This window comes from Carcharhinus amblyrhynchos, chromosome 5 (assembly GCF_965287045.1).
Source record: "Carcharhinus amblyrhynchos chromosome 5, sCarAmb.v2.hapA, whole genome shotgun sequence".
Lineage (NCBI taxonomy): Eukaryota > Metazoa > Chordata > Chondrichthyes > Carcharhiniformes > Carcharhinidae > Carcharhinus > Carcharhinus amblyrhynchos.
Window position 1 is genome coordinate 75141563 of NC_137328.1, and position 24005 is coordinate 75165567.

The window sequence follows — 24005 nt, forward strand, 5'->3', positions numbered from 1 at the left end:
CCCTAGTGATCTCTTCCCATTGGCAACTGAGGTGTTGTCTAGAAAGCTTTCACCCTCACACCCCTGAGGGGAACAAGCTTGCCCCATTCCCACATACTGTCTGCATTAGGGGATTCAGCACTGCATCAATAAAACTGGATCTCTTACCACCATTTTTTCACTTATCACTTGTGTGCAACCAGAGTTCCCTTTCGGCTATCTTTAATTGACATCAGACAAACTCACTTACCTCCCCAAATAAGCAAACAGTCAATGAATACCATGGGAAGCACCGCCTGCAAACTGGAGTCAGTATAACATAAGACTAGGAACAGGAGTACAGCATATATCCCATCAAGCTTTCTCCTCCACAGAATAAGGTGATGGCTGATCTTCAGCTTCAACCACCTGGTACTACCAATTTTAGGTGGCCCCAGTTATCATGTAAACAGGCATTTTTCACTATTCATTTATGGGATGCGAGCATCACTAGTAAGGCCAGCATTTGTTTCCCTTCTCTAATTTCCCTTCAGAAGGTGGATACGAGCACCCTCTTGAACTGCTGCAGTCCACGTGGTGTAGGTACGAATCAGGAGTGTTTAAAACTCATTAAACATTCACCAAGTAGAGGAATCCAGAACCTGTCTTTCCTTGACTTAGGTTTATTCATAGACCACAGGCACAGAATTACCACCCACCCTCCCCCGCCGCAGTGAAAACTGTCTCAAATATGTATTTAAGTATAATGCCCCAATGTTTCCCCAATTAATAACAGCTGTTCTCATTTACAACTAGAACATACTCTTTCCTTGAGAGCAACTAGTACATGCTCTTCATTTGAGAGGATTACCATATTAACAAGGAGTAGGATGCATGCCAGAAAGCACTTGCAAAGAATAAGGCACTTGCTAGGAAGTTAGTATTTGTGTAAGACATTGTTAGCTAATGGATATTTGTCATAGGCTGAGGGATTGCCCCAGCATCCCAATGCTAAGCTTCCTTAGTGACTGAAATAACTGCCATTGGGCTGAGAATTGCCACAACAATCTAATATTGGAGATAACTGGATCCAGTTTAGATAGAACTTCCAGGGCAAAAGTAATTGCCTTGATATCTGGAAGGAGTGAAGCAAGGTCAGGCAGGTGACGGGGGTTAGCCCATTACACTTGGAGTGTGCTGATGCCTGCAATAGTGATTTGCCCAGGCTAGGCTTGAGTTAAGGATCAGGATAGCCAATTAGTTTGAAACAAGGCTTCACCTTTAAAGGCATCTCAGCCTTTTGGCTAAGGTGTAATATCAGATCAAGACTGAGATGGGGTGCAATGCCTCATCCTGTCAGTCTGTATCTTGTTTGATCAAGCCGAAGATGGGGTGCAACATCTCATCTGTTGGCTTGGATCTTGTTTGTCCCTTACAAGGGAACCATGAATTGGATTCAATTTGAATTGGGTCTTCTGAGTGAAATAAAAATATGTACCAAAAGGTACACAAAAAGAGTGAATAGAAAACACATAACCACTTGGCTGCTCAGAAATCAGTCAATTAAAATCTAGCTTGGGAAAATCAGTAGTTACGCACAATCTTTGTATTTTGGCAAAATCACAGTCTTTGTTAGAAAGCTATTTCCATGGGAAAGGGAGAAGAGAGAGGGGAGATGAGCAGAGGGAGTGAGAGGAAAGTTACAGACACCTATGTTTTACTACGGTTCCCCCTCCTCTCCAGGCAAAATTAGTTGCTGGAGAATCTGTCTCCACTTTGTGGGTTGCCCTGCAGGCACTTAATGTACAGAGGGGCATTAAATGGCTCAGTGTGGGGCTTCTGCCCTCAACTGGGAAACAAGTCCTGCCCTCCAAGAGCTGTCGGCCACTCACTGGTCCTAGTAGCATCAATAGAAGCAGTGGTCACTGCTGGGACAGCAGCCAGTCATCAGTGCAACTAGACTGGGAGTTCAGTCCATGATCTGACAGGGCCAGGCTAGGAGACCACGGTAAAAGGGACAAGGAATGGTGGAGCTGGAGTACACATGCCAGTGCTGGAGGGGAACCTGTGCTGGATGTGCCTATAGTGCCTGTAAAGGAGTAAACATCTCTCCACACCCTTTTCCCACGAATAACCCACAAGCACCAAACTTGGCTCCAGCCTCCACCTATCATGGAAACATTGGCAGCAGAGCAGGAAAGGGACCTTAAATGCCCAATTTGGCCGAATTTGGTCCATGAGCAGGTGAGCCACCCAACACCTGCCCTGCCATGCACAAATCTGCAGTGGGGTCATGGATGGGTAGGCAAATATCCATCCCATTCCATACACACCCTGCCAATACACTCTCGAAGTGTAAAGTTCCACCTATTAGTTCAATTATCAGTTTCAGTGATCAGTTTTAACCATTACTTTCATTTATTAAATGCAAAAATAATTTAACATACAAAAGGACAGGCTCGTTAGAATAATAGATACTTAGTGCAGTTGTACCACTCTATTAGTGCCAATAGACACTATTTAAATTCTACAGCAGTTCTTAGCAGGGTCAGACTTCATAGTGCTTTACACCAAAAAGTTTAAAACCAGTCAAAATATTTCTGTCCTCAACCTGCTGCAGTGTTCCAATGATGCTCAATGCAAAGAACTTAACAATACCACGTTAGCACTAAATAGGTTTCTCTCACTTCACTAAAAGTGCACTAAATTGTAGCAGCTGCTTGCAACTTTGCAAGAGCACAACCCACCTCAATGTTAAGAGTTTGAATTAAAGCAACAATACACCTTCCGCTCCACAAAGCATATGCAGATTGCACTCAAGCTGTTTTAGCAACCAAATGGAAATTTCCTATCACTTTAGGTGGGTTGAGAGAGGCTGAATGCTAGCACTTAACAGTATGCTACTGTTTAAAATTAAAATGGCAAGAGAACATTACACAGTAGGATGATAATTGCAGTATTTGTCATGTAATGTGGCACTGCAACAATTCACTGCCCAGTTGAGATATCATGTTTCAGCTACCTTTTATAGCTCTTTCTGCGAGCTTTTCTCTATATCAATTACAAGGATTTCTGTCATCCATTTATTGTTTCTTCTGATTGCAATTTAGTCCAGCTCCAATAAAGTAACTTTGTGCTGGCTGAAAAAAAACAATTCTCAAGCTGTTCAGCTGACAAATAACCTATTGTTCTGTTCACCACTGTAGAAATTGAGACAGGAAATTAGTTTACAGAGGTAATAAAGATGATGAGGATGAAACTAGAATTTTCCCCTCAAAAAAAAATCACAAATATCTGAAAAGCCAGCTTCCAAGTCACTGGGATCCGTTATCCCAAAGTTGCTGGAGATGCATCAGGGGCAGAAGGGGCTGTCAGCAACACGGCAGCATCTGCGAAGTTGTTTGGAAGATCCCACAGCCTTCAGTCACAGGAGGTGGTGCTGACATTGCATGGTACCCAGGCCAACACAGTGTATATAAAAGTAGGGAGGTCTTGCTGCAGCTGTATAGGGCATTGGTGAGGCCGCAGCTGGAGTACTGTGTGCAGTTTTGGGCGCCGCACCTGCGCAAGGATATTTTGGCCCTGGAGGGAGTGCAGAGGAGGTTTACTAGGCTGATACCGGAGTTGAGGGGATTGAGCTATGAGGAGAGGCTGAATAAACTAGGCTTGTACTCATTAGAGTTTAGAAGAATGAGGGGAGATCTCATTGAGACGTATAAGATGATGAATGGGATGGATAGGATAGAGGTGGAGAGACTCTTCCCGCTCAAAAAAGACAGTAGGACTAGGGGGCACAGCCTCAAGATAAAGGGGAGGCGGTTTAGAACGGAGTTGAGGAGGAACTTCTTCACTCAAAGGGTGGTGAATCTCTGGAATTCTCTGCCCGTTGAAGTGGTGGAGGCTGCCTCGCTAAATATTTTTAAGAAGCGGGTTGATGGGTTTTTGATAAGAGAAGGGATTAAGGGTTATGGGGAGAGGGCGGGAAAGTGGAACTGAGCCACGACAGATCAGCCATGATCTTATTGAATGGCGGGGCAGGCTCGAAGGGCTAGATGGCCTACTCCTGCTCCTATTTCTTATGTTCTTATGTCCACAGTGGAAACTCCGGGTCAGGAAATAGTTGCCAGAGACCAAGGCATCCTGGAGACACAGCGAGCCATGACAGAGAGTCTTGGAGGCATTGTGGAGACATGACTGCATGCATCAAGAGTTTGGCCCAGTTTCAGAAGGCTAAAGCTGAAGGACTCCAGAGCTTAGCCCAGCCACAGAGTGATGTTGCTGAGGTGCTTAAGAGCTTGGCTCAGTCTCAGTGGGCCATTGCTGAGGACTTGCACACCATGGGATGGTCACAATTGGGCCTCCAGGGCTGGCAGAGCCAGTTGACTTATGAATCCAGGGTCCCATAGAATGTTCCAGAGAGCCACAGGCACCCCAAGGGAGGAGGAAGCGCTGGAGCCTCTTTGGGGGGCTTTCACCCAGGAGAGGCTGGCTGTCGCTAGGCCTTCTGATTCCCCACTTCCTGACACCACTGCATCTCAAGACAGTGGGATGAACAGGGTGGCGTGGCTACATCCATGTCATCCGAACGTTGGTCAGGGCACTCCAGGTCCCCAGGGAATGCCCTAGGGCATCCCAGGCCATGTGATGCAGCATGCAGATGATCGCCCCCACCCCTGATGTGCATTTTGGGGAGAGAGAGTTAGTTAGCATTAGTTAGGGTTAGGGTAAAAGGCACTGCTAAAAATGTTATTGCACTCCACAGCCATGTCTAATCTGTCTATAATTCGCCTCCCACAGGGATGATGGTATCCATCCAAAAACAAAGAAGTGCAAGGCGTTGCGCAGCATGCAAATGGGATGCTGGCCTTCATAGCGAGGGGGATTGAATATAAAAGTAGGGAGGTCTTGCTGCAGCTGTATAGGGCATTGGTGAGGCCGCAGCTGGAGTACTGTGTGCAGTTTTGGGCGCCGCACCTGCGCAAAGATATTTTGGCCTTGGAGGGAGTGCAGAGGAGGTTTACTAGGCTGATACCGGAGTTGAGGGGGTTGAGCTATGAGGAGAGGCTGAATAAACTAGGCTTGTACTCATTAGAGTTGAGAAGAATGAGGGGAGATCGCATTGAGACGTATAAGATGATGAATGGGATGGATAGGATAGAGGTGGAGAGACTCTTCCCGCTCAAAAAAGACAGTAGGACTAGGGGGCACAGCCTCAAGATAAAAGGGGGGCAGTTTAGAACGGAGTTGAGGAGGAACTTCTTCACTCAAAGGGTGGTGAATCTCTGGAATTCTCTGCCCGTTGAAGTGGTGGAGGCTGCCTCGCTAAATATTTTTAAGACGCGGGTTGATGGGTTTTTGATAAGAGAGGGGATTAAGGGTTATGGGGAGAAAGCAGGAAAGTGGAACTGAGCAGCGACAGATCAGCCATGATCTTATTGAATGGCGGGGCAGGCTCGAAGGGCTAGATGGCCTACTCCTGCTCCTATTTCTTATGTTCTTATGTAGAGACCCTTCAGCCCACCAAGCATGTGATCCCCAAATCTCTGTCAGACCCCTGACAGCAATGGAACTTCAAATGCTCATCCTAAGCAGTCCCAGCAATTGGGGTCCTGTGGCCCGCAGTGACAGACCACCTGCCATGGCATCCCCAACACCCCACGTCCCATGATCTCAGCAGTGTAAAAAATGAGCCAGAAAGCAAATATCAATGGAGAAATTTAAGGTACTAAAATCTGACAAATTCCCAGACTGGTTGGCCTATACTCTTGGGTTCCACAGAGATAATGGATGCACTTGCTATGATTTTCCAAAATTCTTTAAATTTGGGAAGGGGCCCACAAGACAGGAAGTTGACAAATGTTAAATAAGAACATAAGAACTAGGAGGAATAGGCTACGTGGCCCCTCGAGCCTGCTCCGCCGTTCAATAAGATCATGGCTGATCTTTTCGTGGACTCAGCTCCATTTACCCGCCCACTCACTACAGCCCTTAATTGCTTTACTGTTCAAAAATTTATCTATCCCTGTTTTAAAAAACATTCAATGAAGTAGCCTCAACTGCTTCACTGGGTAGGGGATTCCACAGATTCACAACCCTTTGTATGAAGAAGTTCTTCCTCAACTCAGTCGTAAATCTGCATCCCCTTATTTTGAGGCCATACCCCCCTAGTTCCAGTTTCACCTGCCAGTGGAAGCAACTTCCCTGCTTCTATCTTATCAATTTCCTTCATAATCTTTTATGTTTCTAAAAGATCTTCCCTCATTCTTCTGAATTCCAGTGAGTGTAGCCCCTGTCTCCTCGGTCTTGCCTCATAAGCCAACCCTCTCAACTCCGGAATCAATCCAGTGGATCTCCTTCCCACCCCCTTCGGTGCCAGTTTACCCTTTCTCAAGTAAGGAGACCAAAAGTGTACATAATACTCCAGAAGTGGCCCCACCAGCACCTTATACAGCTACAACTTAACCTCATTGTTTTAAAACTCCATCCCTCTAGCAATGAAAGACAAAATTCCATTTGCCTTCTTAATTACCTGCTGCACCTGCAAATCAATTCCTTGTGATTCTTGCACAAGGACACCCAGGTCCCTCTGCACAGCAGCATACTGTATTTTTTTTTGCCATTTTAATAATAGTCCATTTTGCTGTTATTCCTACCAAAATGGATGATCTCACATTTGCCAACACTGTACTCCATCTAGCAGACCCTTGCCCACTCACTTAGACTATCTATATTCATCTGCAGACTTTCAGCATCCTCTGCACACTTTACTTTGCCACTCATCTTAGCGTCATCTGCGAATTTTGACATACTATACTTGGTCCTCAATTCCAAATCATCTATGTAAATCGTAAAGGATTGCAGTCCCAAAACTGATCCCTGAGGCACACTACTAGTCACTGATCGCCAATTAGAAAACACCCATTTACCCCCACCCCTTGCTTTCTGTTAGTTAACCAATCCTCTATCTATGCTAATACATTACCTGTAACACCATGCACTTTTATTTTGTGCAGCAGCCTGTGTTGCAACAGCTTGTCAAATGCCTTCTGAAAATCCAGATATACCTCATGCACAGATTCCCCATTGTCCACTGCGCATGTAGTTTGACACCTTGAAAAGAACGGTTTGATCAAGCAGACGCAGCACGGATTCGTGAAGGGGAAATTGTGTTTAACGAATTTATTGGATTTCTATGAAGATGTGACTAGTGCAGTAGACAGAGGGGAACCGATGGATGTGGTGTTTTTAGGTTTCCAAAAGGCGTTCAGTAAGGTGCCTCACAAAAGGTTGCTGCAGAAGGTTAGGGTACACGGAGTTGGGGGTAAAGTGTTAGCGTGGATTGAGGATTGGTTATCCAACAGGAAGCAGAGAGTTGGAATCAATGGGTGCTTTTCTGTTTGGCAGTTGGTGACTAGTGGAGTGCCCAAGGGGCCTCAACTGTTTACCATTTACATAGATGATCTGGAGGAGGGGGCTGAGCATAGGGTAACAAAATTTGCTGATGACACAAAGATGAGTGGAAAAGCGAATTGCGTGGAGAGCGCGGAAAGTCTGCAAAGAGATCTGGATAGGCTGAGTGAGTGGGCGAAGACCTGGCAGATGGAGTATAACGTTAGTAAATGTGAGGTTATCCACTTTGATAGAAATAGTAGTAGGAGGGATTATTATTTAAAGGATGAAAAGCTGCAGCATGCTACAGTGCAGATGGACCTGGGGATCCTTGTGCACGAATCGCAAAAACTCAGTCTGCAGGTGCAGCAGTTGATCAAGAAGGCGAATGGAATGTTGGCCTTTATAGCGAGGGGGATAGAATATAAAAGTAGGGAGGTCTTGCTGCAACTGTACAGGGCACTGGTGAGGCTGCAATTGGAGTACTCTGTGCAGTTTTGGTCCCCTTACTTACAAAAGGATATAGTGGCCTTGGAGGGAGTACACAGAAGATTCATCAGGCTGATACTGGAGATGAGGGGGTTAGCTTATGAAGAGAGATTGAATAGGTCTGTACTCGTTAGAGTTTAGAAGGCTGAGGGGGGGTCTTACAGAGACTTACAAAATAATGAAGGGGCTAGATAGGGTAGAGGTAGAGAGATTCTTTCTACTTAGAAAGGAAAGCAGAACTTGAGGGCACAGCCTCAAAATAAGGAGGGGCAGTTTAGAACAGAGTTGAGGAGGAACTTCCTCACTCAAAGGGTGGTGAATCTCTGGAATTCTCTGCCCATTGAAGTGGTGGAGGCTACCTCGTTGAATATATTTAAGTCACGGGTAGATAGATTTCTGATAAACAAGGGAATTAAGGGTTATGGGGAGAAAGCGGGAAAGTGGAACTGATCCACTTCAGATCAGCCATGATCTTATTGAATGGCAGGGCAGGCTCGAAGGGCTAGATGGCCTACTCCTGCTCCTATTTCTTATGTTCTTATGTAATGTTCTCAAAGAATTCTACCAAATTGGTCAAACATGACCTGCCCTTCATGAACCATACTGCGTCTTACCAATGGGACAATTTATATCCAGATGTCTCGCTATTTCTTCCTTGATGATAGATTCAAGCATTTTCCCTACTACAAAAATTAAGCTAACCAGCCTATAGTTACCTGCCTTTTGTCTACCTCCTTTTCTAAACAGTGGTGTCACATTTGCTGTTTTCCAGTCTGTGGGAACCACCTCAGAGTCCAGCGAATTTTGGTAAATTACCATTAGTGCATTTGCTATTTTCCCCACTATCTCTTTTAGTACTTTGGGATGCATTCCATCAGGGCCAGGAGAGTTGTCTATCTTTAGCCACCACCTCCCCCCCACCCCTTAGCTTGCCCAACACTACCTCTTTTGTGATAATAATAATTTCTAGGTCCTCACCTGTCATAGTCTTCCTGTCATCAATTTTTGGCATGTTATTTGTGTCTTCCACTGTGAAGGCTAACACAAAATATGTGTTCAATGCCCCAGCCGTTTTCTCATTTCCAATTATTACATCCCCCTTCTCGTTCTCTAGAGGACCAATGTTTACTTTAGCTACTCTTTTTTGTTTTATATATTTGTAGAAACTTTTGCTATCTGCTTTTATATTCTGAGCTAGTTTACTCTCATAATCCATCTTATTTTTCTTTATAGCTTTTTTTCTGGCTTTCTTTTGACCTTTAAAGACTTACCAATTCTCTAGTTTCCCACTAATCTTTACCACTTTGTATGCATTTTCTTTCAATTTGATACATTCCTTTATTTCCTTAGATATCCATGGCTGATTATCTTTTTCTACAGTCCTTCCTTATCACTGGTATGTACTTTTGCTGAGCACTGTGAAACATCGCTTTGAAAGTCCTCCACTGTTCCTCAATTGTCCCACCATAAAGTTTTTGCTCCCAGTTCACCTTAGCCAACTCCTCCCTCATCCCATTGTAATCTTCTTTGTTTAAGCACAAGACACTGGTATTGGATTTTAGCTTCTCACGCTCCATCTGTATTTTAAATTCAACCATATTGTGATTGCTTCTTCCGAGAGGATCTCTAACTGTAAGATCATTAATTATTCCTGTCTCATTACACAGGACCAAATCTAGGATAGCTTGCTCCCTTGTAGGTTCCATTACATACTGTTCAAGGAAGCTGTTGTGGATACATTCTATGAACTCCCCCTCAAAGCTGCCTTGGCAGATCTGGTTTGACCAATGAACATGTAGATTAAAATCCCCCATGATAACTGCTGTACCACTTTTACATGCATCAGTTATTTCTTTGTTTATTTCTCGCTCCACAATGTTGTTGTTATTTGGTGGCCTATAGACTACACCCATTAGTGACTTTTTTCCCTTACTATTTCTAATTGCCACCCAAATGAATTTGACCTTTTCTTTCCCCATAGAATCTGTATCATCTCTCACTACCGCCCTGATGTCATCCTTAAATATCACAGCCACACCACCTCCCTTACCCTCCTGTTGGTCTCTCTGAACAGTCTGATGATAGCCTTGGATATTTAACTCCTGGTCATGACCATCCTGCAACTACGTCTCTGTATTGGTCACCAAATCATACATGTTACAACACTTTTCAAGAAAGGAGGAAGAGAAAAATCTGGCCAGTTACTCTAAATCAGTTGTTGGGAATTGCTTGAATCTATCACTAAGGAATTCTTAACAATTTTAGTAAAAAAGAAACACTGTTTGACAAATTTATTAGAGTTTCTTTTAAAACATAACTAGGAGGGTAGATAAAGAGGAGCCTATAGAGATAATATACTTTGATTGCCAAAAGGCATTCGAAGTGTTCATGGAGTTTAGGGCAATATATTAGCAAGGATTGAAGACTGATTAACAAATAAAAAGTAGAGAGTGGGCAGCACCTGAAAATGGATATTTTGCAGAAAAACTGGCACAAGCGTGCATGACTGGAAGTAAAAGGAAACCATAATTACAAAAAGAAGTATGAACTTGGGTATCCTCCTGCAAATACCAAGAATGGACCATGCCATATTCACGCAGTGAGAGTCCATGGTGTAAAAAAAAGTATCAAGCACTAAGGTTGGATGCTGGAAATCTCTCCTGGGGTTCTGAATGTTGCACTCAAGAAACCATGATAATTGATGTGGTGTACAATGCCTGTAACAATGAACTGCTTAGGACAAAGATACTATGTTGTTCTAATCAACAATACTTCTTTCTGGCAGCGGTATGAGTCTTACTTTGCCCTCCACCTTGGCTGGAAGAAGGGTGCCAAGCTGACCCCTGAAGAGGAAGACATTCTGAACAAGAAAATGTTGAAGAAAATTCTGAAGAAAAATTATGATTGGAGAAAGAATGCAAAAATCAGTTCACTGCTAGAAAAATAATTCCAGCAAGAAAAACTGCTTACTTGCTTAGCTTCAAGAACTGGCCAGTATGGATGAGTTGATGGCTGCATCCTTGAAGGAAAGATGTTGGAATTCCACCCAAGGAAAATCAGAGCAAAATAAACACAATATTTTAAGGAAATGTGATTAATAAACAATTAACAAGGCAAACAACATGATGTCCTTTATTGCAAGGATATTGGATACAGGAGTAAAGAAGTCTTGCTACAATGTACAGAGTTTTGTTGGTAACTTATCCGGAATGCTGTGTGCAGTTTTGGTCTCTACGTTTAAGAAGGGATTTACTCTCAGAGGTGGCATGGAAAAGGTTCAGTAAATTGTTTCCTGGGATGAGGTAGATGTCAGATGCTGAGTAGATTGGGCTTATATTCTCAGGTCTGAAGAATGAGAGGTAATCTCATTGAAACCTACAAAATTCTAAAGGAGCTTGATATGGTAGATGCTGAGATGGTTTCTGCTGACTGGGGAGTCTGAAACACAGGGACACAATCTCAGGATAAGAAACTAATCATTTAGGACTGAAATGAGGCAATATCACTTCACTCAAAATTTAATTTTTTTTTGTATTTTCTATTCCAGAAAATTGTGGATACTCTATTGTTGAATACATTTAAAGCAAGAATAGACAATTTTTTGATTTCTCAGCAAATCAAGGGCTATGGGGAGCGGTCAGTAAAGTGGAATTAAAGCCCATGATTATATTGAATGGTGCAGTAGGCTATACAGTCTACTCCTGCTTCTATTTCTTGTGTAAAAATATGTAGATAAATTAACTGCTGACTGAGATGACAAATAGATTGAAAAAATCTGTGATACTTTGTTCTATATGTGTCATTATAAGTAAACTCTTCTGCGATTTAAAAGATAACACAAATTAAAGAGTAAATTGACTAACTCTCCTTCACATTAGAAGAGAATGCAGTCAGAGCAATAGTGATATATTGTTACACTGTCATCAACTCATGTTTCTTTCTTTCAAGAAAAGCTTCTCACTGAGGAACAGAGCATCCTATATAACCATATAGTAATTCTGATGGCCCATGTTCATTTGGAGGGGGAAAAAACCACATTTTATGTTGGTCCCTTTAATAATTAGGTTTCTCTAAGAATTGACGTTTTGTAAAGCACCTGGCTGGCAGCAAATGATGTGAACAAATTGCCCGTGACATAATTAACAGAAAAGAGTCAGCACTAAATTAAGTACAGGTGTGGATGTAACTCTGGCCTAAAGTAAGGTTTTTAGTTTTAGAGCAAGAAATATCGCTTTCCAGCAGGATTCATTTGAAATTAGAACTCGTGAAGAAGGGCCAATTTACTCAAAGCTGTGTTCCTTGCTCCACAGATACTACCAGACCTTCTAAGTTTCTCCAGCACTTTGCTTTTTTTTCAGATTTCCGACATCTGCAGCATTTTATTTCATTTGAAATTAGTTGTGCTGACTAAAATAGTTTAAACCTCTTGTTATCTGCAAGATGCCTAACAAAGATAGGTTTCTAGGATAGCCAAGCTGAGGAGGGGGAGAAAAATTCAAATGCAAGACTTTAGGGCTAAAGAATATTAAAACCAGGAAATTCTGATCCAACAACAACAAATGCTGTTTAACTGGCAGTCTACAAATTCCAGTTGGAGATGATTTGAAAGGATAACCTTGATAGGGGTAAGTGGAAGAGCCAAGCAATCTCAACTTTTATACAAAAATCTTTGAAGCAGTGCCCAGACCAAAGTTTGATATTTGAACTTTGGGAATGTAAAGCAAGTGGATCAAGGACAAAACTTAAAATAAGTTCAGTTCAAAAAACATTGTACTTTCAATATCTTAAGTGTTACTCATCATTTAAGATAGAGTATAGTTATGAGTATTCATGTTCTTCAACTTTTGTTTCATAAGTTTTTTCTGGTTTCAACCATGAACCTTGTGACTTACTTTTAGAAACTACCTATGTTTTCAACCTCTAAAAATAAATGAACATATTACTGATTTCTACTGAAAGCATAACACAACCTTGCTAAAGAAGGAATGTAAAAATTAATCTTACAAAACAGTGGAAAAATAAGGCAATGCAGGCTTTAGCTTGATGGATATTCATAAAGGCACCAGCAAAGCCTGATGGTTAAAAGAGCTATCTCTATATTGGGCTTGGGTCTGTAGGAGCTGCATAGAACAAGATGCACAAACATGGAAGTTGATTGGAGACTGGCTATTGCTACACCTTGAACAGAGAGTGATTGAACCTAGACTCCTGTGTACCATTTTTCTGCAAGAATTACAACTCCTGACAGAAGCACAATGCTTCAGCACTTGCAACCAAAATGATTAGTGCCTATTCTGTGATTACATGACTGGAAACATGATCAGAGCTAGTAATATCTATGTAAGAAGGAGAGATGGTAGTCATGTAGAGATGCTGGCGTTGGACTGGGGTAAACACAGTAAGAAGTCTCAAAACACCAGGTTAAAGTCCAACAGGTTTATCTGATAGTAAACGCCACTAGTTTTCAGAACACTGTTCCTTTGTCAGGTGAGTGACGTCACCTGACAAAGGAACAGCGTTCCAAAAGCTAGTGGGGTTTACTACCAAATAAACCTGTTGGACTTTAACCTGGTGTTGAGAGAGTTCTTACCAAGAGGAGAGACTCAGACTTAGGAGCAGTAACCTAGGATTAACCACTGCAGAAGAAGCAGCAAGGCCCAAAGTCTGGTATTCAGAGGCAATGAACAAAGCCCACCGGGAGGAAATCTGATTACTTCTCCTCACCACAGGTAGTATCTCTAAGTCCAAGTCGTGAGTTTGGACGTTTTGTGAAATTTTGATATCTTTTAAATACATTGTGTATAACAAAGTAAATCAGCAGTTAGTTACTTTGTGTATAACAAAGTAAAGTCAGAGGTGCATTAAAAGTTTCAGTCCTGGTGTAATAAAGTTTTTAAAAGTAGAGTTTGATACTCTAGAGTTTGGTAATTTGGCAGCGTACAATAAAGGAGATTCGTTGGGCAATAATTCAAGAGTTTGAACGTCTATGTCCACACCATTGAGTTTTGAGAGCAACAAGTCATTGCAAAATCAGGCAGAGGTCCCAGCAACTTAAGGTCTAATATTTAAACAGCATTTAATGAACGTGCTATAAAAATATGATTCTTAGCTTTATTAAAATATCAGTTATTAACATTACTGTTGCAGCTTAGCACCTGCCTTAATCATTAAATTTTCACTAACACGAATTTAACTATATTGCAGAGCAAAATTAAGAATTTTTCTACTGATAGTGTTGCCAAAATTATTTTACATATGATTTAACATTTAAAAACAAGTTCAAAATGCATACTGTGTAATGGTAGTCCTCCAGTAAAAGAATGTGTGTGGGTAGCATTTGGTGTAGGCACTGTGGTTATAGTGTCAAGCTTGAATGTAAAGCTCTTCAGAGTTAATGAGATGTATTTTTACATTCTCTGACAAAACCCTTGAATGTGATGACTGGGACTTGCATAGAAATGCACTTTTACTGTTTCCTGCTAATGGATAGATGCACAATAGCCTACAGTAAGTGATGTCAGAGAACATTTGAAGTAAACTTTTGCCCTTGAACGTCATGCAATTCTACAGCAATGCTGATGATTTTTATAAACATTAGAACTTCTAATTCTGCACAATTGGTAGAAACCAGGAGGCCAATTCAAGAATAAATGAATCAATGTCAGTGTTTGCTGGAATAAGTTTACAAGACCACTTCATGTGTTTTGGCACAACCCTTAACATCTGTTGTGCTTTTTTTAAATCCCCAAATTTATTTCTCATTGTTCATCAGCTAAACACTTCTCCAATTGCAGTCACCTTCCCAAAATTCCAGCCCACTAAGTTAATAGCTTTTCCAAGGATTAGGTATCTGGCTAAAATCTAACCATCATCTTATCTAGCAGGACACATCAGACAGTGGCCTAAGGACACAATCAGTGCCTTCCGTTCACACTCCGAATGCTCTCCTCATCCTCGACTGGGTATTCTACGCCAATTTTCTCCCCCCTCTCTTGCCAATCCTCTGTTGCACATTTGAGCGAAAGAGTTTCAGATTGTTATTCAATTATCCTCACTCAATATCCACATCTGCATTTTTCTATCAACATCTTCTGGCCCATGATCGAAAATACGAAATCCCGCCAACTTTTACACCCAGACTTTGGTAGCACCTCCACTGTTGCAGCAGCTAAAGCCAACTACTTTAGCAGCCCAATTCTGCACGGATCCGAACCTGACCTTTACAACCTATCACAAATTAGCACCCAGCCCCAATTCCAAAAGACGCAGCTAGTCGCAGCTTTGATCGTCATTTATATAAAATGTATCTATGATGCCCCGAAATAGATCGAGGACCCTGGAAAACAACTAGCACATTTTTTTAAAACACAAGGTTAATTTTTCTAAAACCTCTAATGACTTAAGTTTTTTTTTGCTTCAAGTTAGATTTTTAAATCTCTGGAAGTTTTAAATAGGATAACAATGCTTTCACATCGTTATACAGTACTGATCCCAAAGCCTATCTCGTTTCTTGCATAACGTTGTTCTTTTTGACTAACTGTCGTATAGAACAGTATTATCACATTGAAAAGTGGTGCAATATTTATATATGGACTGCAAGCACATCTGAAATGGATGTGATAAATAGCCAATATTTAACTAATTATTCAGGCCGAGGTTTCGATGCTCCGTTGATAGATAATATCTTCATACCAAAACCGCTCTTTAAATATTAATCTGTAATACTTCAGTACAACTCTTTACTTCTCATTCGTTTTGCCTTTCAAAACCGAATACCCATCTCCCAAATTGGGAAACCAAGACCAAGATTTGGCACGGTTTTTAATTTTAATCGGAGATTTAAATAAGAGCAGAAGGTTGGCATATTTCTAACACTGTTGATACCTGCCCTGCAAACAGCCCGGGATTGCAAGTGTTGCTTGCAGCGACTGATCGAATTGACATGTGCTGATCTAAAGTGGAATGAACTGCAGACGTACCGTCCTAGTTCCGATTCAATATCATAGAAATCTTCCAGCGCGTCTTTCTTGTTGGAGCCATCGATCCAGTAACCACAGTTCGATGCTGATTTGGCAACTTTCATCGTCCTGGCCGACGGCTGGAATGCACTCTGCAGTGAAGGCGAGAAGCAGCCGGTAGCAGCAGCAGCAACAACACAATCCCCAGTCTCCGCCTGTCTACCTCAGTGATCTTCAGCAAGCTGCACTCCCTCAATCATAGCAACACAAGTGGGGGAGAGCGAGCCCATACGCCCACTGAATGCAAATCTGAACTTCCTTTTCTCTTTTTGAAGTTCCTTTGGTTTTTTTAAAAAACGCAAACTAGACAAAAATAATTTCTAAAAAGCGGTAAGAAAAGGATGCACAAACTTATTGGGTCTAGAGTTCTAAACGTGCTCCACCAACCCCACTCGGGTTAACTTGCACATCGACGCCTGTCAGTCGAATAACCGCCATACCGTAATGTGGGGAGAAAACGCGCAATTTTACCGCGTTGTTTGTGTACGTCTCGCCCAGACAATTCTTCTCAATAGTTTTGGTGGGAGGAGGTTGATTAAGTTGGCCCTGGCACCTGGTAGGTCGGTGAGGCGGAGTAGGGTGTTTTTGTTTTATAGGCTGAAAGGGGCCGTTTCAAGCTGCGCCGCTGTCGAGGGACTTTCCAATGCGCGAGTGACTAACGGTCAAGTATTCCAGAATGTTCGAGAGGCGCGGGCGGTCCCGTTACGGATGAGTGTCGGTCCTCGCTTCTCCGTCTGCACGTTACCGGCTTCCCGGGGAGGGTTCAACCTAAAACTGGAACTGTTGTTCATACTGCGTTACCGTTCACCTGTTTTGAATCGTTTTCTAAGACCAGTACCCGACATTAAAGCATGATGTGGCGGTGCCGGCATTGGACTGGGGTAAGAAGTCATACAACACCGGGTTGAAGTTCAACAGGTTTATTTGGATTCACGAGCTTTCGGAGCGCTGCTCCTGCATCAGGTGAGTGACGTAAAGCAGCAAGATGCCATCCTACCTCTACAGCTCTTCCAAAGAATACACTTATTTCGCCCGCCCGCAAGTAAAAATTGAATTTCATTTTGAAAGTTACTATTTAACTTGCTTCTGCCACTCTTTTTTAGGTATAATGGAATCTGTGATTTGAAGGCATTAAATTTTTGAGATGGACCTTAATTGAAAAGGACTGAGAAAATAGTGGACCCTTGCAATTGCTATGGAAACTAAATCTGAAAATGAGATTGGAAGCAATTATATAAACAATAAGCAATTATTAAGAAGTATTAACAATTATTATTTAATTACTATATAAACCTGGTTATATAAAAGAACACAGAACCAGCAGAGGTCAGTAGTTAATTCTAGTGGTGCAAACAGGATGTAGAAGATAGAGTCAGAAGCTGTGAATAAGCAAAGATGTAGTTGCTATGGCTGTTTCTGTTACTTAAATGTAATATTGGTAGGTCTGCACAATCTAGCTTCAGTTGAGCAGATTCTGCAGACTTTTTTTACAAGTAAGGCTTGTATTAATACTGCAATGAAGTTACTGTGAAATTCTGCTACTTGCCACAGTCTGATACCTGTTTGGGTCAATGCATGTAACCAGCATGTCTTTCAGAATGTGGAAGGAAACTGGAGCACCTGGAGGATTCAATTCCAGCCTTGGGTGAATGTGTAGGGTTTGCACACTTTTGCCCCGGTCTGCCTGGATTTCCTCCGGGTGGTCCAGTTAGTTGCCTGCCACAATCCAAAGATGTGCAGGTTAGGTAAATTGACTGTGCTAAATTGCCCTCTAGTGTCCAAAATGTGTACGTTAGTTGGATTAGCTATGGGAAATATGCAGGTATAGGACAAGGGGGGATTGTGCGTGAGTTAGATGTTCTTTCGGAGAGTTGGTGCAGACTTGAGGCCAAATGGCCTCCTTCTGCACTGTAGGAGATTGATTCTGTGCTAGTGTTTGCTTTGTTTGACTCTTGTGTAATATTTCATTTGTTTAAACCATAGAATCTTGTGGCTTCATTCTTCCTCTTTTTTTAAAAAAAAATTATTGGTCTCTAACCAAGATTGTAACAGTGCTTTGCAGATCAGAAGAATTACTTGTGTGCTTGTCTTCTGGTTATGTTGCTAATTATCTTAAATCCACCTCCTCTGGTACATAAAAATTCTCCTGATGTAAGCTACAAAAAAAAAGCTTAATTTTGAACACATCTGTTAAAACCCCATTTAATATTCTCAGCCCCAAAGAGAACAGTCTAAACTCCTGAGTCCATCCACATTACTGAATTTCTTCACTGTTATCAAAATACCAGATTAAAGAATCTAATTGTATAGTAAACAATTCAAATCAGCTTTTCAAATATGTACAACATGTATATTGAACTTATGTATGGCTATTTACATTATTAACATAATGTCTGACAAAAACTCTATAAACCAAAGAATTAGATCATCAAAACTTTTGTCAAAAAAGGCAAGTTTTAAAGAGTATCTTAAAAGAATTCAGAGTCGGGGTGTAACTTCAGTTAAGGGCTTAGACAACTGGAGAAGACATTGCTGCTGGTAGTTTGGTGAAGGAAATCAGGATGCAGAAGAGACCAGAGCTGGACAAATGTTGAGATCTTGGAGGATTGTAGAGCTGGAGAAGGTTGCAGAGACAGAAGTTATGGGTGAATGGGACTTGAAGTGAGTTTTGGATGAGCTCAGATTTATGGGGGAGAGGACATATTCAAGGTGGAGATAACAAACACACGCAATTTGGTTTCAACAGCAGGTGAATTGGGGCATTGGCAGAGATAGACGTTTTGAAAGAGGGTTAGAATCAAGTAAAACACTAAAGTCAAAAACAGCCTGATTCTACCTATGATAGATACAGTGATTGGATTTAAAGATTAGAACTTTAAATATAAAACCAACTTATTTAGGCTCTCCGCATCCGACAACCCCCTCAACTTGGGCCAGTTTAGAGGACCTTTTGCTGTTCCACTACAACTATATCCTTTCTTAAAAGTGGAGATCAAAACTGCACAAGGTATTCCAGATGCGGCCTCACCAAAACCTGTATGGCTAGGAAGACTTCTTTATTCTGGTGCTCCAATCTCCTTGCAATTAAAAGGCAGTATGCCATTTGCCTTTTTAATTGCTTGCTGCACTTGCATCCTAACTTTATGCATTCCTTGTACACAGACATTGAAAACTCTTTAAACATCAAGATTTAAGTTTCTCACCTTTTTTTTTTTAAAAAAAAAGCTACATCTTACAGTCTATTTTCACCTGTTGCTTCATCACTCCCACATTGCCACAGAACTTGTATGCCACAGAAGCAGTATGATGGATGAATTGGTGGGGACTGCCATGATTTAGTGAGGGAGAAGAGTCATGTGGACTAAAATGTTAACTGTTTTTCTCTGTCCCATCAAGGTACATCTGAATCCAGTAGATGGACAAAGTTGAATTGGCTGGAGATGATTCTGGATGCAGTGGATGACATTTGACCCTTAAGTACCTGGCCCCACATTTCGCATTCCATAATGCTTTGCTTGAACCCCACTGAATTTGTGTTGAACCCTTCTGCCTATTCCAGTGAGTAAGATTTGACGTGGAAAGTTCAGTAGATCCTGATGATGGGGCAGTACATCAGCTATCCTCAGTTAGATTTCCTGTCTTGCTAGGGTATTGCTGCTGTCACATACGAACAAGTACTTGGAATCACAAATGTGAGCTGGATGTTGGTGAAAACCAGTGGAAGGTGAAACACTCCAAAGTGTGCCATATCCCCTTTTAAAGAAGTAGAATCCAAACCCTGTCCTTGAATGTTGTCAAATTAAAACTCAAATGTCAAACATCAGCCAAATATTCTACCTGTCTTATATACTGCAGGAGTGACTGAATATATTGAACGCTTTCCATTCTTCGGCAGGCTCCCCTGTCTAAAAGCCAGCATTGAGGGGATTTAAACCTGCTCAACTGTGCCAGTCCAGCCTTCTACAAACAAGGGATGTGAGAACTTAACAAATACCTGCAAGTCAGCAAAAATCCTGGCATACAGATCCATTGTCATCACAGCACTCCTGTACTTATGTATCATTGATAAACTGTCCAGGTATCATTTAAGAACATGAGAAATTTCATTAGCAATGCTAACCTACATCACATTCTCTGGATTCAGTAGCAGGGCTGACGAGCAAATGCTAATATCTAGCTTGAAGCCAGATCCACAATCATTCAGACAAAACTGCAAAATCAACTTTGGAAGCGCCATTGTGTCCAAATGGCCCAAAACCATCTCCCCCTCAAATTCTATTCTTTCAACTCTCCAATTGCCAATGTTCTAGAGGAGGACAAAGAAAATGTCTCAAAGACACTTTAGTAAAGGCTAGAGTTGTAACTGCGCATCTTGGCTAGGGACATCACCAGTTCTGGAGCACAAGCCTTCAGCACTTTTCCTTGGAGCAGAGACTTTAAACATGAATGAGATGCACAATATTATGAGGAGCGTAGATAGTGTATGGGAAGAAACTTTCTCCTTGGTGGAAGGATCAATAACTAGGGGGCATAGATTTAAGATAAGGTGCAGAAGGTTTAGAGGGGATATGAGGAAATGATTTTTCACCCAAAAGATGGTGGGTGTCTGGAACTCATTGCCTGTAAGGCAGAGATCCTTGTAACATTTTAGATGTGCACATGCGATGCCAAGGCATACAAGGCTATGGCCCCCGAGTGCTGGAAAATGGGATTAGAGTAGTTAGGTGGTTTTTCTTTGGCTCAGACATGTTTAGCCGAAGGCCTTTTTTCTCTGCTGTATACATCACTGAATCTATAAAGCAAATAATAATGCTTTGTACTTCCAATAATTAATTGGAGAACTTTCTGCTTCTCTAGTACTAGGTATTAGATATGCAGCCTCAAAACACAAGCTGGAATCGTATGGTCGTTCATGTCAGCAGGATTTTCTGGTCCTGCTGGAATGGTAGTGGGGCATGAACAGCTGGTAAGATAATGCCCCAAAGGCTATGAAGGGGTGAGAGAACAGTTAGATAGTAGCATTCATTGTTGGCCTCAACATTAGCCTGATCTTCCAGTACCTACAATAAATATTGAGATGTTCACCATTGTTATCTATCAGGATTCTACAGAAATCATGACCCATGCACAAGCATGATGATTTTCCAGAAAATTTAAACTTTTTAATGGGTAGAAGTACTGGGTCTCCTCAAACATCATCTCTGAAACTGACCTTATTTGTGCTGGTGACGTTTGCTTAATGCTGTATATGGTTACAATCTCTAAAGACTGTGATAATGGCAGTATGATGGCACAGTCATTAGCATTGCTGCCTCAGTGCCCGGATTCAATTGTCTGTGGAGTCTGCATATTCTTTCTGTCTGTCTGAATTTCCTCTGGGTACTTTGGTTTCCACCCACAATCCAAAAGGTGTGCTGGTTCGGTGCATTGGCCCTAGTGAATTCTCCCTCTGTATACCCAAACAGGCATCAGTGTGGTGACTAGGGGATTTTCACAGTAATTTCATTGCAGTGTTATTATAAGCCTATTCATGACACTAAAATAAACTTTTAAATATTGAATTCAAGTCTTAGTTATCAATAGTAATTTAGTAGCGCAGAATTTGAGTATTGCTGAACAAAAAGAAATGTTGTTGAAGCTTTTTATCTTGCACTCATCAGGACAGTTCACAAAAAACATAAAGGGAACATGAGAAGAGCAGGTAGACTCTGATGGAGGCATTGTCATGGAGAGTACACCAAGGAACAGTTAACTTCCTAGCTTTTGTACAAATTCAAACCAGGCAAGTCCACTCTGGTCGTCATTGCCATGGGAGAACGAACCAGGGAGTGGCTGTCCCCTGAAGCTTTTGTTTAGCTCAAAAAGGCAGCATGTACCCCTTCTGTCTGCAGAGCTGTGTGTGAATGTTTATAGGTTCTAACACATGTAATTGAGCCACACTGCAAGATCAATTGATAATCTTAAATTGGTTGTAGTGTAATTCTTATTACAATCAGGATTGTTACAAAGTGTTGTGCAATTAAGGAATTGCATGTAGTGGTAATAGGTCATAAAATGAAGAAGTAGACCATTCAGTCTACCAAGTTGGCTTTTATTCAATGAGATCATAACTGATCTGATATGATAATCCTCAACCCCATTTTCCCACCTTATCCTTTAAATCTTTTACTGATTAAAATATGTCTATCTCAGCTTTGAAAATACTTAATGACCCAGCTGCTACACCTTCTGCAGTGAAGAATTCCACAGATTCACGATACTCTGAAGAAATTCCTCCTCATCTCTACCTTGAAAAGGTGATCCTTTATTCAGATTATGCCCTCTGGTCCTAAACTCTGACTTTCTCAACACCTATGCTGTCAAGATCCCAGAGAATCCTATAAAGTCACCTCTTATTCTCCTAAACTCCAAATGAGTACACACCCAACATCTCATTTAAAAAAAACCCTCCATACACAGGATCAACTTTAATAAACCTTCTCTAGATTGCCACACATCTTTCCTTTGATAAGGGGACCAAAATTGTTCACAGTATTCCAGGTCTGGTTTAACTAATGTTTTGCATGGTTTAAGCAAGATTTCCATATTTTTATAATCCATTTACTTTTTGGAATAAAGGCAATTATTCAACTTACTTCCCTATTACCAGCTGACTTTACATGCTAGCTTTTCATGACTTATGTACAAGGACCCCCAAATCCCTTTGTGCTGCACTTTCTGCATTCTTTCTCTAAATATTCAGGTCCTTTATTCCAGCTACTAAATTGCACAATTTAATTTTTCTTAATTATATTCCATCTTCCAAGTTTTTGCTCATTCACTTAACTTGTCTCTATCCCTCTGTAGATTCTTTGTGTCATCCTCATCTCCTGCCTTCACACTAGTTTTTGTGTCATCCTCAAACTTGGCAATCATACATTCACTTCCCTTGACCAAGTCATTAACGTAGATTGAAATAATTGTGGCCCCAGCATTGATCTGTGTGGCACTCCACTAGTTTCAGGTTGCCACCTTGAAAATACCACCCCCCCCCCCCCCCCCCCCATTATCTCAACTCTGTCTTCTATTAGTTAGCCAATCTATCCATGCTAATACATTATCTCTAACACCATGGGCCCTTACCCTATTATCTGAGGTACCTTTATTGAATGCTTTTTGGGAATCCAAGTATAGGGATAGTCAGCTCGGTTTCATGAGGGGTAAGTCCTGCCTCTCAAATTTGATTGAATTCTTTGAGGAGGTAACTAAGTGTGTAGATGAAGGTAGAGCAGTTGATATCGTAGACATGGATTTTAGTAAGGCATTTGATAAGGTTCCCCATGGTAGGCTAATGAAGAAGATAAGCAGGTCTGGGATAGAAGGAAATTTGGCCGATTGGATAAGTAACTGGTTGTCTCATAGAAGACAGAGGGTGGTGGTGAAAGGAAAATTTTCAGATTGAAGGCCACCTGTCAGCAGTGTACCACAGGAGTCAGTGCTGGGTCTTCTGCTATTTGTGATTTTTATCAGTGACTTGGAAAAGGGGGCTGAAGGGTGGTTAGTAAATTTGCTGATGATACCAAGATTGGTGGAGTAGTGGATGAGGTGGAGGGCTCTTGTAGGCTGCAAAGAGACATTTATAGGATGCAGAGCTGGGCTGAAAAGTGGCAGATGGAGTTTAACCCTGATAAAGGTGCGAGGTGATTCATTTTAGTAGGACAAACTTGAATGTGGATTACGGGGTCAATGGCAGGGTTCTGACGAATGTGGAGGAACAGAGATCTTGGGATTCATATCCACAGATCTCTGAAGGTTGCCACTCAAGTGGATAGAGCTGTGAAGAAGGCTTATAGTGTGCTGGCGTTTATTAACAAGGGGTTTTAGTATAAGAGCCGTGGCATTATCCTGCAACTATACCAGACATTGGTGAGACCACATTTGGAATATTGTGTGCAGTTCTGGTCACCTCACTATAAGAAGGATGTGGAAGCATTGGAGAGAGTGTAGAGGAGATTTACCAGGATGCTACCTGGTTTGGAGGGTAGGTCTTATGAGGAAAGGTTGAGGGAGCTGAGGCTTTTCTCTTTAGAGCAGAGGAGGATGAGAGGCAACTTAATAGAGGTTTATAAGATGATGAGGGGGATAGATAGAGTGGACGTTCGGAGACTATTT

General features: G+C 41.6%; 1 protein-coding gene and 1 pseudogene across 1 annotated transcript in view; one reads left to right on the forward strand and one right to left on the reverse strand.

Annotated features, from left to right (window-relative positions):
* camk4 (calcium/calmodulin-dependent protein kinase IV) overlaps positions 1-16108 on the reverse strand; it is a 112274-nt gene extending 96166 nt beyond the window's left edge. Inside the window, exon 1 of the mRNA XM_080189705.1 lies at positions 15816-16108. Within this exon, the coding sequence (XP_080045831.1) occupies positions 15816-15919 (104 nt within the window). The 5' untranslated portion in view covers positions 15920-16108. The remainder of the gene's footprint in view (positions 1-15815) is intronic.
* LOC145343347 (small ribosomal subunit protein eS8 pseudogene) lies at positions 4149-10906 on the forward strand (annotated as a pseudogene).
* Positions 16109-24005: the final 7897 nt, after the last annotated feature.